The sequence below is a fragment of the Elephantulus edwardii genome, unplaced genomic scaffold (genome assembly GCF_000299155.1).
Source record: "Elephantulus edwardii isolate Elephantulus edwardi_28Jun2011 unplaced genomic scaffold, EleEdw1.0 scaffold00232, whole genome shotgun sequence".
In the NCBI taxonomy this organism is placed as follows: domain Eukaryota; kingdom Metazoa; phylum Chordata; class Mammalia; order Macroscelidea; family Macroscelididae; genus Elephantulus; species Elephantulus edwardii.
The window spans coordinates 2757943-2775964 of record NW_006399982.1 but is presented as its reverse complement, the minus strand read 5'-3'; the positions used below and the strand labels follow the sequence as shown (position 1 = coordinate 2775964).

The 18022-nt window shown below is 47.8% G+C and overlaps 1 protein-coding gene across 1 annotated transcript in view; it reads left to right on the top strand.

Annotated features, from left to right (window-relative positions):
- The window catches only part of AQP7 (aquaporin 7), a 56487-nt gene that overhangs the window by 28463 nt on the left and 10002 nt on the right, over nucleotides 1-18022 (top strand). Inside the window, exons 3-8 of the mRNA XM_006898541.1 lie at nucleotides 6081-6180; nucleotides 10789-10915; nucleotides 12218-12355; nucleotides 12563-12681; nucleotides 12854-13071; nucleotides 13380-13524. Of these exons, the coding sequence (XP_006898603.1) occupies nucleotides 6081-6180; nucleotides 10789-10915; nucleotides 12218-12355; nucleotides 12563-12681; nucleotides 12854-13071; nucleotides 13380-13524 (847 nt within the window). The remainder of the gene's footprint in view (nucleotides 1-6080; nucleotides 6181-10788; nucleotides 10916-12217; nucleotides 12356-12562; nucleotides 12682-12853; nucleotides 13072-13379; nucleotides 13525-18022) is intronic.

The following is an 18022-nucleotide window of genomic DNA, read 5'->3' as shown; positions in this document are numbered from 1 at the left end:
ACATGAGTCCAAAAATTATGGAAAAGTAAAAGAAAAGATTCTTTCATTGTTTTACAAACCCTCCCCCAGGTCCCCTCCACCATGCAGCCCTCGCTCTAGTAGAAATTCTTTGATTTTACTAACAAAAGTGCAGTGTTAAGTGAGTTGGTGTCTCACCCTGGTATAAAAAGCCTAATAGCCTCTCTTGGACAGAGAGGCAGTAGACTTTCTGTCCTCCCAGATCTGTAATAAAGTCCATATGGATATTGCAATCCATTTGTCTCCTTGGTACTTGACTACGCGAAAGAACCCCTTGCGTTCAGTAACAGTAGTGGAAAGCCAATTATGACTAGAAAAGCCACATTGAGTAAAGCAATATTGCAGCATCTTTCCCCAACCCTGTTTCTGCTTTCTTCTTTATGTAGTTTAGCTTCTTGGGCTATTTGCTCAGCATATAGATCTAACAACTAACTCTTGGTCTATATACAAGTTTCATATTACCACAATTAAGTGTTCTAGAATTCCTATTCCTCACAATGGGATCCATAATTTGCTATATTCCATACAGTCAAATGCCTTTGTGCAGTCAATAAAACACAAGTAAACATTTTGTAGAAGATAAAATGCAGCTGTGTGTAAGCAGGGAACAGCCAGAAGTTCAAGCTGACAGACATACAGTAAAGGTTATCATTGTTAGTGTCTGCCTAGATCTTGTCTGAAAGCAGAGAATACCAGAAAGATATTTATTTGGGTTTGATTGACTATACAAAACCATTCAAATCTGTGAGTCATGACAAATTATGGAAAAGAATGGAAATCCCAGGACATTTAATTTTGCTTGTGCAGAACCTGTCCAGGAAACGAGGCCTCTGGTTCCTCTTTGCAAGTAGGTTTTCTTGAAACTATAGTCTATATCCTTCAGACTAGAGGGTGGGTCTCCCCTTCCTCCCTTAAAATGAGGACTAATGACAGTGAAGGGATACCCCCGCTTTACACTAGGATTCCTGAGGACCAGGCCTAAGTCTTGCCTCCCTACAATCTCAGGACTCTCAGAGGATTGGTCTAGGGCTCTCTCCTTATCTCCACCTGCCTGTTGATCTCTCATACTTTCTACTTCATATTTGACACAGTTCTTCCCACAGCTGGGAGTTTACGTTGCTGGTCTGGAGTTGTGGAAAGGCTTCCTTGACCTCATGCTCCAAGATGGCTTGACACCTGACTTGGAGGACCAGCACTTCTGGTGGAAGAGCAAGGCCCTGAACACCTTTCCGGAGTGCTTCCTCTGACCTCACCAAGGCTGCCTCTGAACTTGGGCTCTGAGGCGCCCGCTGGCCTGAGGAAGGATGCTATTTTGGGCAGTGTGTCTGGACTTGGTTCAAGCAGCACGGGCCAAACCCCTGTCCCATTGACCTCTCCCCTGGAGGAGCAGAAGCAGCGCTCAGACCCTCAGGCATGTTTGAGAGGCTGGATCTAGGCTGGGATAGGACATCAGGATATCAACAGTTGTCCAAACAGCCTGGAGGGGAAAGATCCAGACCTACTTTAACTGAGACACCTCAGACAGAAAACCAGAGAGCTCGTCAGCTGAGTGAATGGGACTATAGGCTGAACTGGGACAGTGTGATCCACTCTCTGGGTACCTTGAGGTGAGGAGGTAAGTCCGGGAGCTGAGGTCTGAATTTCTGTTCGGTTTCAGTCTTGCCTTGCTGTGTCACACCAGCATGTTGCAGCCTCTCTGGTTTTCTTCCCTGTACATTGCTTGTGAGGTCCTAAGGTGAAGCAGAGATTGGGAGGATGCGTTTGGCTGCCTGTCGGCAGAGGATCGGGATGGAATGAGGAGAGGACTGGGAAAGGATGCACCTTAGAGACAAGAGTGAGGGGAGCTCTTGGCTTACCTCCTGAGGGACTGGGCAGGGCACTGAGAGTTTCAGCGAGCAGGGTTAGTGATGGAAATTGTATGAACCATACTAGAGCATGAGAAGGACATACAGAATGAGGAGGGAGACAAACTACTTTTGTGTTGTCAGTCTGAGAAGAAAATGAGAGTACATGGTGGGAGGGGGAGATTCACAGGATGAGGGAAGGTTACTCTTCTGAGGGGGAGGCCTGCACTGAATGGGGTTTTAGGATTCTGGGCGTTTGTTTTGTGTCTATGCCTGCACCTATGTGCCTTCCACACCTCTACATAGTGTGTGTACTCAAGGAAAAGCCCCTAGAAAGTGTCCATTTAAGTTATCAGCAAGAGTGCTAAGGGTTAGATCAAATAAATAATGTTTGAGTAGGTGAAGGTGCAGCCAATTAGAGGAGTGGTGGGCATCTCCACTCTCCAAGGCTGGGCTGCAGACTTGGAAGGGCCAGGACCCAGGTCCTGAGACCAGTGTGGGTGAAGGAGGTGGGACTCCAGGGCCTCGTCCTGTTGCCTGGAGCATACCCATTCTCTCCTCCTTCCTTGCTGGCTTGGCTTGGTTTGAGAGGGTGGCACTGGTAGAAGCTGTCCTTGTGGTTTCTTAAGGGAGGGGAGAGAAAAGAAGGGGTACTAGGGTCTGGTGGAATATGAGCCCACTTCTGCCCTAGTGACCTATCTTTGGCTTTACAGTATATCAAATCTAAAAGACAGGACATGGCTCAAGAACATGGGTCCAAGTGGTAAGCACCCCTCACTCTTCTCCCTCCACTCTGTGGCCCCTCGGCCCTGGACCCCAGTGGAAGGGTCTCTCCTGCCAGTCTCCCATGCCCCCATGGCACAGCCAAGCCCAGGGTGCAGGGATGTTCAGAAGGTCCTGGGCGGGAGTCAAGCGGTTGGTCAGTAGGTTCTGATAGCCTTTGAATCGTCAGTATTTAATGAAACTCACCACTTCTCATTCCCTGGGACTCAGCTCTCCTTTGGGAGCTCTGGTGGCCTAGTGGTAAGAAGCTGTGCTGCAATCTTAAAGGCACACAGTTCAAAATCACCAGCTGCTCTGAGGGAAAAGGATGGACAATCTCCTTTTGTGTGATTTACTGCCTCTGAAAGCCCACTGGAGATTTGGCTATGGGTTGGTTTTGACTTTAAGGCACACAACAGCTCTCTTTAGTGAAACAAATCTCAAGATCTTTGTAGTGACTAAGGCCCTATTACCTCTCTAATTTTATTCCCCCTACTCTTCCCACTCGAGCCACACTGACTTCCACTGCTTTCTTCAAGCATGCGCAGAGTCCCCACAGTGGCTGTTCCTTCTGCCTAAAACTGTTTATTCACCCGGCTCATGCCCTCACTTCCTTGATGTCTTTGCTCAAATGCCACCTTCTCAGTGAGCCCTTCCTTGACCACTCCTCTAACCCCTGCACTCCCTAATCCCATTCTTTTGCTCAGTTTTCCTCCACATCTATCCATTGTAGCTATTGCTGTTTCTAGCTCTTTTCTATTCATTCTTCAAAGCATTGCCATCTCTTCAGGCATTACCTTCATCTCACCTTCAATCCCCTACAGCCAGGCTTCCCTCTCCTGTTGATGTTGTCCTTGCCTGTCTGCCCCACTAGAAAAGCCACCCAGGGTGAAGACTGAGATTTCCTCTGTGTCTTTAAGTGCCATGAATACTCTCATCAAATGTGTATTGAGTAAATAAATGTTGGCTAGCAAGTTAGGTGGCTTTAGGTTAGTTGGTTAATTCATGGTTGGTTGACTGATTGCTTAGATAGTTAAATGAGTTAATAGACAAGTCAGGGAGAGCTCTCATGTTGTCGTCTGTCGCAAGTTGAGCTGCTAACTTGAAGGCCATGAGTCTGGTGATTCAAATCCACTGGTGGCTTCATGAGAGGAAGATAGGCTGTTTCTTCCTGTTGGAATTTACAGCCTCAGAAACACAGATCCAGTGATTTTGAGAAGACAGGGTAGCTAGAATGGTAGGATTAGTCAGTCAAATGGCAGCTTGGTGAGTTGTTAGTAGTTAGTCCTTGGGTAGCAGGTTGCTTACGTAACCTGTTTGGAGGTTAGTTTTTGATTTGTAACCTAGTTTTCCTGAATGCACTCATCTCTTCTATGTCCATGACTCAAATGGCTTGCAGGTCTCCAAATGTGTATCTCTGTGTGAAACTATGTGACCAGATGTCTCATTACTAGTCATAACTACATAAGTGTCTAGTATTTTTCTCAAGCTCAGCATACTAAAAAAAGGGACTCCTCATTTGATTCTTTTGAGCTGTGGTATTGGAGGAGAGTGCTGGATATCCCAAGACTGCCAAGAGAACAGATATGTCTTGACGAAGGTGCAGCCAGAGTGCTCCTTGGAGACAGACAAAGATGATGAAGCTTCTCACATACTTCTGGCATTTTGCTAGGAGAGGCTATTCCTTGGAGAGGGACATCATGTTTGGAAAGGTGGAGGATGATGGAGGAGAGGAAGACTCTCAACCAGGTGGATTGACACAGTGACTGCAGCAATGGGCTTGAGGGTGTCGGAGGTTGTGAGCATGGCATAGAATAGGACAGAGTTCGAATCCATTGTTCACGGGGTCACTATGAGTCATACTTGATTCGACAACACCTAACAACAACATCCTCCTGCTCAAACCTGCAGCTCCTCACCTGTGGCCCCTGCCAGTCAGTCATCCTACTGTTGTAGCTAGAAGCAGGGGCTATCACTGCCCTGTGCTGCCTCCCTGTGCTGGTTCTTGGGTTCCTGCTTTCATCAGACTGTTCAAGGCTCTTGTTTAGGGTGGAAAAGCCTGGTCTCAGGATCAAAGGCACTCCTCTATGATGTTGCATGGGAGAGCTGAGTAGGATCACGACTGGTGATTCTCCAGACAATCAACACCCAGCTAGACCTAATCAGGCCTGGATTTGTTTTCCGGAGCAAGAACTAGGGTGAGCGAGATATGAACGTAGTGTCTTGGAGCAAATTGAGGGTGTTTAGTTCATGCCTGGTTGGCTGCTCTGTGCTTATCTTTGCTGTGTGAGGTCAGTTCCATTTAGGAAGCTTGAGGGAGGAGATGCCTGCGGAACAGGTGTCAGCATCCAGGCATCCAGCCCATCTGAACGAGCACTGCGCCCAGACTTTAAGGTGTTTACCTTCTGCTCCTCCCCTTTAGGCTTCAGATTCATCCTTTCCCCAAATTCCAGCTCCATACTTTCTTATTTCCCAGATGATGGAGCCATCTGTCTATCTATTCCTCCGGCTATTCATTTATCAAACAAATACTTACCAACCATCTTCCATGTACCAGGTATGATAAGAATTCTCATAATTCAGTGGAGAAGGCAGATGAGTAACTGAGTCTTCACTAACTCCACATTTATTGTACACCTATCATGTGGCATTACACAGCCAACCCAAAGGCAGGTGATTCAAATCTACCAGCCACTCCATGGGAGAGATGGGCAACCTCCTCCGGTGTCCACAGCCTCTGAAAACATGCTGGAGGGTTAGCGACGAATTGATTCTGATTCAACAGCACACAACAACAACATTCTGTACCTGATGCCATTCTGTACCATGTTAGCTGCTGAGGATACACGGGGGAGTAGCCCCAGTTCCTTCTCTCTCACTCACCCACACGCATCTGATTGTGTTCCCCGTGCTCACCGATTGCCTCCGCGCTGTTTGTAGAGCCTTTAACCCACCTAGAGTAGATGTGACTGCGCTGCACGCTGTGTGCACAGCGTCTCACTGTCGCCAGCCCCTGCTGTCTTGCTGTGACTCTCAGCTCTGGATCCCACTTACAGACAGGCTGATAGACAACTGAGTTCCACTTTGCTGCCTCCATTCTCTTGCTCTCCTCCTACTCATTAACACCATAGCTTATATATATCAACTCACCTCCTTCCCCCTTCTGCAAAGATACCACATTGGTGTGCACTTCCCATTGGTCCAGGCCAGTCCAGAAGCAAGGAGTGGCATGGCCTGGCCATCTAGCCCCCAGGCCCTCTTCATGTCCCAGTGGTTCTCAGGTGTCTCTGTCCCCTGCTGTCCTGTTGCCCTGTAAAGAAGAGGTATGCTCAGAGAAGCTGCTGGGTTATCCATTAACTTGACCATGAGTTGAAAGGCCGATGGGCAGCAAACAAACTTGAGTCTCGTTTTTTCCATGTGTTCAAGCTGCTGCTTCAGGCCTATTCACAAATCCAGGATGGTGCCATCATCCCTGATAACGAGGATGCAGACAAAAATGCAGAAGAAGTTGGTGCGAGAGTTCCTGGGTGAGATGATGAGCATGTACGTTATGATGGTAAGTGGACACACAGGGAGGGGACTCTGAGGTGGGGGCAAGGATCCCAGGACCCTAGATGGACAAGACTCAGTAAACAGTCCATAGACCACTCATCATCCCACAAATGCCTTGGGTTCTAGTATCCTTTTCCCTGCTGAGAGAGACGGAAACAGAAGTGAGGAGACTCGGGGCAGGGGATTCGGAGTGAGCGGAGGTGAAGAGGGAGGGTTATATGATATATAGGGACAGAATGAAGCCATGGGCTTGGGAGTGGGTATGGCTAGGGGTTATGGCTGAAAGTAGAGATGAAAGGAAAGTAAGAATAAAGAAGCAAAAGGTAACCATGAAAGTCAGACTTGAACACTAGTCCTGAGGACAATGGGGAGGCATTGAAGTCAGATTATTTTTGTAGAAGATAATTCTGGGCATGGCTGGGAGACAAGCTGAGAGGGGCCTGCTGAAGTGGGAGTAGTGACTCATCTAGGGCACAGAGAAGAGAGTGCATCTTTCAAAGAGTGTCAAAAGATGGGATCAGGGAGACTTTGCAAACCAAGAGCAGATATAGGATATGGGGTTAGGTGGCCATTCTCTAGACCATGAGGACTAGCCATTGGATGTGATTGCACGAGGTATTCAGTGTGCGGTATTCACAGAGAAATCCAGAAGATGGTTCTAGGGATCTGGAGCTCCAGAGAGTGGCTTGGGCTGGACAAAAGAGCTGCAGTCGTCTAAACATGAATGTTGTGGTAAAAACTGTTCAGAATGAACAGAAAGAGGTTAAGGACAGAACTTGGAGGAACATCACTCCAAAGAATGAAAAGATGCTCACAGAAGAGTCTAAGGAGTGATGAGAATCAGACGAGAGGGTGTCACAGAGGCCAGGGGAACACTCCCACCTGGAGGGACACTCCCACCGGAGGGACACTCCCACCAGAAGGTGTCAGGAGTGTGAAGAGCTGGTGAATAAGGTGAATAATGGTGTCCATTACATTTAGCAACATAGAGGTCACTAGTGACATTGGCAAGGACTCTAAGTGGGTAATAGGGACAGAAACCACACTGTAAACAGAATGTGGGGTTTCTTGGAATGCTCCTCTCTCCACGTGTGTAAACTCTATCATGTAGCCCAATGCACATCAGCAGGAGCTGTGGGTCACATTTGTTGTATCTTATCTAGGGCTCAGGCACAAAGTAAAAAGGAGCAACCTCTGGGGAGATCAGAGGAAATGAGAGTGAGAGGGAGGGGAAGAAAGGGGGGGAGAGAAAGAATACAGAGCTACCATGCAGAAAGGAGAGAGTGGGACTAGATCAGGGGTAGAAATATGGACTCCTGAGTGTCCACCCAGGCAGTGAGTCACAAGCTGGCCCTGGGAGGTTTCTCCCTGCTTTATTATTGGTGATTAAATGTATGGAATGAGATTTTCATGGGCCCCAGAGGTTTCTGGAGCTGAGTTTGAAGCCCAAATGCACTATCTCCTACTTTCCTTCAACAGGATCTTAACTGTCCAGAATGTTAGCCTCCTTGTTGGCAAACATGAACACGAGTCTGGAACTGTTTAAATTGTGCAAGGACAGTCAGTTGTCCCAGAGCCAGAACACATGTGTAATTCCTCTGTTGATATGACAAGGGCTCTGAGAGGCTCTCTCTTCCCTGTGCTGGTCCCTTCTGCCTCCCCCTGCCCACCTCTTCTCCCTTAGCTCCTAAGCTTGATCCTGTCCCTTCTTAATCCAGGGCAAAGTAATTAATTTATGACAAGACATTCCAGAAGCATCTCATGAGGGCTGTTAAACCTTGGAACTGCAGAGATAGGAAGATGAGTCCTCAGAGTTCTTTGGCAAGCAGGCACTGCCCACAGGCACAGAGGCCTGCCCACGTCTACATTTCTCTTACTTTTTCATGTAGTTTTTTAGTATTTATTCTGTACCAGGCACTAAAATGCTAGGCACCTTGCATGTAGTAGGTCCTTAAATCCTCACAACAACATTGTGAAGTTGTTCTGCCCCCTAGCTTAGATATGACAGACTTTTTAACATTCTGGCTTATTTGTCCTCTCCCCAGTTAACCAAGGCATGGCCCTCACTCTTAGACTTTGAGTACTTCAAGAGCCCCTCCCTGGGACTCAGTGTTTAAATCTGTTAAGTGGAAGCAAAAGCATTTGCTATTCAGATTTGCTGTTAAGATTGAAGGGAAGTAACATTTGTGAAAGACATTTGGAAGATTAAGTCCATAAAGGACATTGTGTTGTTATTTTTAGCTGTCAGCTCTGAGCCAAGAATGGGGGAGGGGGCTTTTTAGTGTTTAGGAAGCTAGGTGAGTCACTGGGGTGAGCGTTTTGCCAGGAGAGCTAGTCTGACCTTGGGCCCCATTTATTGAGGTCTGGCTCAAGGACGTGGACTGTTACTGTCCTGATTCCTCCAGAACGGTTGTCGGTTGTCGTTGGGACTGGCCGCTTGAGATGGGAGGAACTCTGACGAGCTGGGCCATGATCACTGACCAGAGGTGGGAGGGGCTAGAGCACTTAGGGACCTGGAACGCCAGCTGGAGATATGAATCACAGGGCAGGGGTTGAACCCTCACGTGCTGAAGTGTACAGGCACCGCAGAGTGGTGGCAACTGTGGCTAACTGCAGAGCACTGAGGTGCATAAGGGCTGCCTGCTGCCACAGAGCATGGGATACAAGCCAGCATCCCTTAAACTTCTGATTTCTCAAGAGGAGCTGAAACTTCTGGTCTTTAAAACAGAATCATCCAAGCAAAATGTGTACTTAGTTATTGACAGTTGGCAACCTTGACCCAGGAATCCTACATTATTTCATTCATTGATTATTTTCAGCAAATGGTCTTGAGCTTGACCTGGAGGTGGAGGTGATCCAGACCTTCCATGCCTGTCCTGTCCCTACTTGCCCAGTCTGTCAGCCCACTCAGGTCTCCTGCGCCAATCCCACTCATCTCTACCCCAAACTCACCAATATCCTCACCTTGAACTCGAGGCCACATCACCTTCAGGGGTTCCTGCCTCTGTCCTGAACATCCTGGGTCATCAGTGGGCCCTACTCAGCTGCTTCTCCTATTCAGGCAATTTTACATGTTCTCAGATTTCCCCAAAGCCCCTCTGTCTGCACTTCTGCCCAGATTTTCATCAGCAAGTGACTTTAGCCCCTACTTGACAGGGTGAACTGTCAGGCTGGCTTCCTGTGTCCTGCACCTCACCTTCTTATCTCTCACCAGCACATTCATCTATCTGAGAGTCTCCATGCCTCCCCCTGGGCTGGCCTGGTCCTTCATGGAGGACCCCTCTACATCTGCACCAGATCCCACAACACCTGCTTTTAAAGCTAGCTAGCTCCACCATGAAATATGCTTCCGTTGCTTAGTATATAATTTTCCCGCACCTTCTATCTCGTTTATCATCAGCCTCTCTGTCACTAGGCTATAAACAGACAGAAGGATCTCTTACTTAAAAAACAGCACAGCACACACGTGGGCATAGCTTAAGCCATAGACCTAGCGAGAGGATTCAGAAAGATTGATGCCAGGTCTGAAAAACGTCAAGTATGAAGCCTTGGGATGATCCATGTTCATGAGACAGACTTCATCATCTTCATGAGAGGAAGGAGTGGTCAAGAGCGGAGAAGTCAGATAAGACAGGAAACTCCGTAACATGTGGAGGGCAGAAGCCAGATTGAAGAGAGAACAAAAGGGGTCAGGTAAAGGAGCCTGTCAGGGGGTTCATTCCCGCACCTGACTGAAATGGAGGTGGATGGGGTGAACTTCAGGGATGTATACCTAGAAAGGGATACATGGCTAAGGTGGGAAAATTTACTTTTAGGAAGGGTGAGATTTGAGTATGCAGGAATCAATACAAGGAATGGATAGATGATGTAAGAGAATTCTCTGTAGGAGAGGGGCTGGGGTTCAGGAAGCAGGAAAGATGGGTGTAGATGCAGGTTAGTGTCATCAAGTGGTAACTAGAGGCTGATCAAGGGAGACCTATTCTCCCTGAGAAGGGTTGCAGAGGTGGGGATGGGTGGTAAGGTGGACAATCATCTGAGATGCAAATTAGGGGTAGGAATGAGCAAGCAGGTGAATGATGCCTGAGGTGATGGGAATGGAGCTGAGGGTAAGACAGAAGCCGACAGACTTCCAGGGCTGGGATATGTGTGGAGAGGTGTTTGGTTTTAGGTTTGGGCTTGCGTGACCACACATGTGTTTATTCTAGAAGATTCCAGACATGAGGTTTGCAGCACCCTTGAAGAACTTCTCCCAGGCTAGTCAGAGTGTGAGAGGCTCCAAGGGATGTACCCACACCCTTCACAGCCCTGCCTTCTCCCTTGGCCTTTAGATGGACTTGAGGTTAAGGTGCCCATTCTGTAAGATCTACACCAGCCTGCCTCTGGCCCCTTTCCAACCACTGCCCAGCTCTCCCTGGTTCAGGTCTGAGAGGCATTCACCAGCGTTCACGAGGAATGAAGCCTGTTGAGGGAGGGGACATATCAGAGGATCTTTAGAGGTGATTTTGGGAAAGGACAGAGGATGGGGCTTAGGAGCTAGAACTGAGCTCTGAGCCCTCTGCTGGCGGCAGGCGCTTCCCATGCAGGCAGCCCTCTCAGAGGTCCTCTCTTACAGGTGTTTGGCCTTGGCTCTGTGGCCCATAGTGTTCTAGGAGAGAATAAATTTGGGAGTTACCTTGGAGTCAACTTGGGATTTGGCTTTGGAGTCACCATGGGAGTCCACATTGCAGGAGGCATCTCAGGTGAGTGAGTCCTGGCCCTGCCTGACCAGGCAAGGGGCAGGTAACCCCTGTGGGCTCTTCCCTGCCCACTTCCAGCCAGCCCCTTCTAGGATTCAACCAGGGCTTGGCCCTTACCAGCTGCTGTCTGGTGGGAGGAGAACTTTGGAACCTCTTGCCTCTGACCATCTCTGACCTAAACCCTTCACTGAATCCCTTTGGCTTGCTTTCTAAATTTCATTTTATTTTCTACAACAGAACAAACACTAATTCAACAATTTATACATGTATAATTCAGTGGCCCTGACTACATTCTTTAGGTTGTGTACCATTCTTTACCTTCGTTTCTCTGTTATTTCTCCAACAAGGGAAACTCACTGCGAGTGAGAATTAACTTACCGGCAGTGGGTTTAATTATTTAAATCTTCATTTCAGGGGACAGTTTTGGATTAAGGTTTAAGTTTTAAAGACTATTTCAGAGAAATAGTTGTGCGATTTATTTTGTGAATTTTTTGATAGGGTAGCTATGAGGTTTTTTAGAGAGATAGTTTTGAATTTCATTCAGTTTTCCTAGCTCCAGAAAGTCTGAATTCCATTGTTGTTTTTTTTAATTTTTTTTTTATTATTTTTGTGTGTGCATGTATCATCAAATCAGATCTGACTGGTACAGGAGGAGATTGTCCCTCCTTCCCCGGCAGAGCATCTGGTGGATTCGAACCATGCACCTCTGGGATTGTAGTTGCAACTCCTTACCACTAGGCCACCAGAGCTCCCCTTGAATTCCATTGTTGTTATTGTTAAGTTCTGTTGAGTCACCTGTGACTCATAGTGACCCTCTGTACAGCAGCTCTGAAGCCTCCCCTGCCTGAGACAGGCTCACTGACTCTGACACGCCTACTCCCATTGCCCCAGTTACTGTATCAATCCATCTCATCCAGGGTCTTCCTCTCCTGTGCACTCCCTCTACCCTTTGTTTGAACTTCTGCTCTGCATTTCCTCCATTAGATCAGTAGTTTTCTGTAGAATCTTTGATCAAAATTCAATTCACCTTTTAAAAACTTATCTATCTCTTTTAGTAGCTAGATAGTTTAGGCAAGTTACTTAACATCTCTCTTCCATGCTTTCAAACATGCACAATGCACATGGGGCCTCCTGCTTCTTGGGGACAAAACACACAGCTGATAGATAGTACCTGTCATTACTATCTCTTACTATTGTTGTTGTTAATATTACTAATTTGGCTGCTACTAGCTGGTGTTGTTATTGCTGTCATTACTAATTTATTTTTGTTCTTAGTTCACCAACACACTTGCCCTCTTTTCCCAGGGGCCCACATGAACTCAGCCGTGACCTTCGCCAACTGTGCTCTCGGCCGCATGTCCTGGAAGAAGTTTCCTATCTATGTCCTGGGTCAATTCCTGGGCTCCTTTCTGGCCGCTGCCACTATCTACTGCCTCTTCTACAGTGAGTGTCCCACCAGGAACCATCTACCTCTGGCTTCAGCTTCTTCCTCTAATGCGTAGACACCCTGGACCTCAGCTTATGAAAACAACTGGGTGAAAGAAAGCCTTCGGGATGCCTTTTCACCCTTGACTCTACCCCACTTTATTTCTAAGACCCTAGTGGGGCTTACCTGCTGGCAGTTCTGCATCTCAATCTATGTCTCCACAGATGCCATCTACAATTTCTCAGATGGAGAGCTGACCGTGATTGGCCCCAAAGCAACAGCTGGCATTTTTGCCACCTACCTTCCCAGCTACATGACACTGTGGCATGGATTCCTGAATGAGGTTAGTGGACCAGGGTAGGTGGCCCTACTCCAAGTCCTCCACCCTTCAAGGGGGAGCCAGAAGGTAGCCCCTTACTCTGGTGGGGAAGGCACTGGGACATGTCGGCTGGTGGACTTGGGTTGGAGGCGTTTGAAGAAGAGAGCCTTGGGTTGCCATGGTGACTGTTCCACAGATGTTGCTGACAGCCTTGCTCCAGCTGTGTATCTTCGCCATCACGGACAAGAAGAACAGCCCCGCACTGGAAGGGACACAGGCTCTGGTGATTGGCATCCTGGTTGCCACCATTGGGGTGTCTCTAGGCATGAACACAGGCTATGCCATCAACCCGGCCCGGGACCTGCCTCCTCGCTTCTTCACCATCATTGCTGGCTGGGGCCCTGAAGTCTTCAGGTACTCCTCTGCTCAAACCTGTTCTCACTGCAGATGGGGGGTCAGCGATGGTGTGAGGATTGGCACCGGGAAGTCCCATCCGCACAGTTCCCTAGTAGCCTGGGAAGACAGGAGTGGGTCCCTACTTTCCCCTAGGCTGGCACTGGTGATTGGTACAGTAAGACCGACTCTAGCCAGCCCTTGCTCCCAGATCACATTGAGGTTGGCCAGGACCCCAGGCTCGGGGAACACTCTAGAGCTAGGAAGAGGGTAATTCCTTGACTTTCCCCGCCTTGGCCTAAAGTTAATGTGTCATCTTTTGCCCACAGAAACGGGAACCACTGGTGGTGGGTGCCGGTGGTGGCAACACCTCTGGGTGCCTTCATAGGCGGCATCATCTACCTGATCTTCCTTGGCTCTCCCAAGACGCCAGAGGAGCCTGGGACGTGTGAAGATCGCAAGATGTCCGTGGCGGTCACGACGACCTCATTCTCATGCAAGACCTCTCCCCTTGCCTTCCCTATGTCCTCTAGGAGCTCTGAAAACAGTAGAGTCCCAGTGCAGCCTGTTACACCCTTGAATGACTCAATCACATTTTTAGAGCACTTCTAAGTGGGTTATTTGTGACTTCACCCTAATAAAGAAAGCCTTCCCACAGAGACACCCTTTAACTTCCTAGTGCCTCTGCCATTGGGCTTCCCTCCTAGATTCTTTCAGATTATGCCTTAAACCAAGGGCTGAGGAGTTTCCAAAACGTCCAGATCCTGGGGACAGAATGCATAAGTGCAGACTTCGTGGCTTCAGAAGGAGAAAGGGGACATGAAAGGACTTCCAAGGCTTGATGATGAGCTGTCAAGACACAAGACGGGGAGATGGCTATTTGGAGGAAGGATCAGAGCTGACGGGTGGGAATTGGCTTTGGGGATTTCTTGAGCTGCCCAAGGATAGTTTAGACTCTCCCCCAGTTCTTCACTCCTCCAGTCTGATCAGTCCTCTGAGGCCCACGAGTTCTCCTACTTGTTTTTTTACTGCCCTTTGGAACCTTTTTGTTTAATCCCCTCTAATCAGATGGTATTAACTATTATGTGTAATAAACCCACTCAGGTTTTCTATGTCACTCTGTATTTTATACTTCAGAAGAGTACAATTTTTTTCTTTTATACACATGCTCATTCAATTTTGCCCTCTCCTGAATGCTTGATGGATGCAGAAAGCAGGGCATATTTTGGGCATCTGAACTCTCCCACTTTAAGGGGAAATCCCAGACTTGGAAAGGGAAAGAAATGCAAAGCGTGAAATTCTTAAAGGTGCAGAGATTGGACAAAGCTGAGATGGGACTCTGGGGTAGCCAGGTCTCTGACCTTGAGGCCAGGAGGGAACCATCTTTACTTCCAGGACTCAGAGGAGTATCACCTACATTTTCTGTCACCACTCAGGCATTTATTCTCCCAGCTACTATTTGCACCTCTGCCTGGGCAGTGGGGTTAAGCAGTGAATGAGCCAGTCTGCTTCCATGAAGCTCAGTCTAATAAAGGCTGTTAGGTTACTATGAGCGAGGAGCTGAACGGTGGTGAGTGGGATATAGGAACAACTTGGGGTTCAGAGGGGACTCAGAGACAAGCCTACAGACCAATGTTGAGGATGATGGCTTCCCAGAGAAGAGAGGGCAGCTGGGAGTGGGTGTCCTTCCTGGGAATGGGAACAGTGCTTAAAGTTTGGAGGATGGGCCAGAGGAGCCTGGATCTCCTTCTAAAGATGAAAGACACGGGAAGAAGAGACTCAGCCCCAAGAGCTGTGAGCTGCCCCTACAGGCTGCTAAGAATGGGGAGACTGGGACCCTCAGAGAACACCCAGGAGGAGTATCCAGGCTCTGGGCAGGTCAGTGCTGATGGGGTGGAGAGAAGAGATGCTATAGATGCTTTAGTCACTCATATTGCAGGACGTGGCTTCAGATTGGCTGTGGGGGTGACTAAGGGAGAGGGAGGAAGCAATAGGAGGAACTGGCTTAGACAGGGAGATTAAAAGGGACACTTAGCACCACAACAAGATAAACAACCCAGTTGCAAAATGGGCATAGGATATAAAGAGACACTTCACCAAAGAAGACATTCAGATGGCACACAAACACATGAAGAAATTTTCAAAATCCCTAGCTTTAAGAGAGATGCAAATCAAAACAACTATGAGATATCATCTCACCCCAGAAAGAATAGCAAAATTTAACAGAACAGGAAACAACAAATGCTGGCAAGGTTATGGAGAAACTGGAACCCTTATTCACTGTTGGTGGGAGTATAGAATGGTGCAACCAGTATGGAAGGCAGTATAGTGCTTTCTCAAAAAGTTGGAAATAGAAATAACATTTGAACCTGTAATTCCATTACTGGAAATATACCCTAAGGAAACCGGAACTGCCACCCAAGCAGATACACGCACACTCATGTTTATTGTTTCTTTGTTCACAATAGCAAAGGGTTGGAAACAACCCAAGTGCCCATCAACAAATGAATGGATAGAGAAGCTGTGGTATAGTCACACAATGGAATACTATGCTGCATTGAAAAACAAGGAACTCATGCAATATTATTCAAAATGGGTGACTCTGGAGGATATTATGCTGAGTGAAATATCTCAGTCACAAAAGGACAAATACTGCATAATGCCACTGTTACACAGGATTGACATCAGGATTGGGGAAAACTAAGAAAAGAGGGGATAAATAGTGTACATGGCTTTGAAACAGATGAGAGAACTGTTTAAGAGGGATATATGATTAGATAGTATTTGCATGACAAAAGTCCAGAATAAGAGCTGCATAGTAAAGTGGACTGGGGGAGAGGATTGTATAACAATGAAAAAAAATTTTTTTTTTCTTTTTAAAAAGAAAAAAGAACTGGGGGAAGTCTGGGCAGGGAGGGAAATTGCAACAGTGAATGAACAGAAATCCAAATTCTCTATAAACTTTCATTAAAATCTCAAAAAATGACACTCTGGACACACAGGACTTGAGTTACTGGACACTGATGGGTAACTAGTGTCAGAGTATGGTTGCACTGTGGTTAATGAGCGTGAGTTCTAAGGACACACAGTCTCTGTTTAAATTCCCTCTGTCACTGACTTGCTTTGTGGTCTTGGGCAAATTACTAACCCTGTCTGGGCTTCGTTTTGGCTTTCCACACTTGTAAAATGGAATTAGTAATATTACCTAACCCCAAGTGTTGCTGTCAATATTATGTGAGATAAAATACGTAAATCTGATCATAGTACCTGGCACAGAGTACATACTCAACAAACACTGGTTAAGGCTTTTATGTGACCCGGAGCTGAAGAGAAGAAAGCAGAGAGTTGGGTGTTGCAGCTAGCTGCGTGAATGATGGCAGGGACAGTGGGATAGTGACAGGAGGCTGTGAGTGGAGTGTGCAGGGGGCTATCAAGAGGCTTGGCTGAGGAGGAGAGCCAGGTCGAGTGACAGGTGGCACTGGAAACAACTGTCCTCCAGCAGTGGGATCGATGGGTGCATACATTGTTCGAATGCAAGGATAATATTATGTAAAGCTCTGAGCTCTGTACCAACTGCTAACTCCAAGGTGGCATCTCTCTGGTGGTTCAAATCCACCAGCAGCTCCCAGGCAGAAAGATGCACAGTCTCTTCCTGGTGACTTACAGCCTGCAAGAACCAGCTGAAGGTTGGCTCTCAGCGGTTCTGACTCAATGGCAGTGAGTGAATCAAGTATTACATGGGAATAAAAATGAAGCCAGAGCAGCTACTTGTCAAAGCATGGAAAATTTTTGGACAAAGAGAAAGCAAGTTCAGAAGAGTGCATACACTGAACACCGATTTTATAGCCAAAAACAAGCAAAAAGTAATATATTATTTGGAGGTACCTGTGTATGAGATAGAACTCTTTGAAAAAAGGCATTGTTCCTCCAGGGAGGCAGAGATGAGGGGTTGGGATGGGGGAAGAGTAGGGGAGGTGTTTCTGGGAACAGGGTGAGTTTCTGGGTCTGTTAGATGACTATGATGTCTAACAAATATGACACATAGTTTGTCATATGTATTGCATTTGAAAGACAAGACATAATTATAGTATAAGATGGGCTGGGGTTGAGGAAAGCCAGATGAGGTTGGAAGCCACCCAGGGTGCAGAAAGGAAGGGGGTAAGGGGATGGACTTGGCTGTGTAAATCCAGGCAGAGGGGGCCAGGAGTGACCAGAGGAGGCCGTAGCAGGCTGTCCTCAGTCAGCTGTGCGTGTCCTCCCTGAATGGCCCTCTCTCAACTTCAGTGGCCCTGTGAACATGGGGAGGGGCATCCCAGGGCGGTGCAATTCAAGGCCTCACTCAAATTGTGAGGCCCGGACAGGCCTTGGGTTCTGGTCCCCACCTTCATCTGTCCTTCACTGACCACTTCAGCCTCTGGCATCCTCATGTCCCTGAGAGGTGACTTGGACACAAGGTGGGTGAGTGTCTCTGTCTGGAATCTCTGCCCTGCTGGCCGCTGCTCAAAGCCTGCAACACCCACAAGGCTCTGGCCCAGTGTAGACTCAGAGAAGCCCCGACCCTGTTCACAGCGCTGCCCTCGAGGGCTTACAGCACGCCAGACACTGTTCGAGTGCCGAGGGTACGGCCATGAAGACCACGGACGTCCACCCGGCGCTGATACACAGCACACATACAGATATATTGTGTGGGTGACGCATGCTGAGGGGGAAAAGTAACCTGGAGGAGGGCTTTAAAGGAGGTGAGGGTTTGACTTGTAGGGACAGCTGGAGGAAGGGGGCGCTTTGTCGACAGAACAGCCAGTACGAAGACTCTGAGGCAGAAACATGAAGAGCTATTGTGCTGGAACAGAAGGAAGGAAGGAAGGGAGAGTTGAAAAAGATGAGGTCAGAGAGGTAATCAGGGATCTAGGTCAGGGGTGGAATGGACTGAGGGCAGATCCAGGGGAGAGGTGAAGCTGAAGTTGGGGCTGGG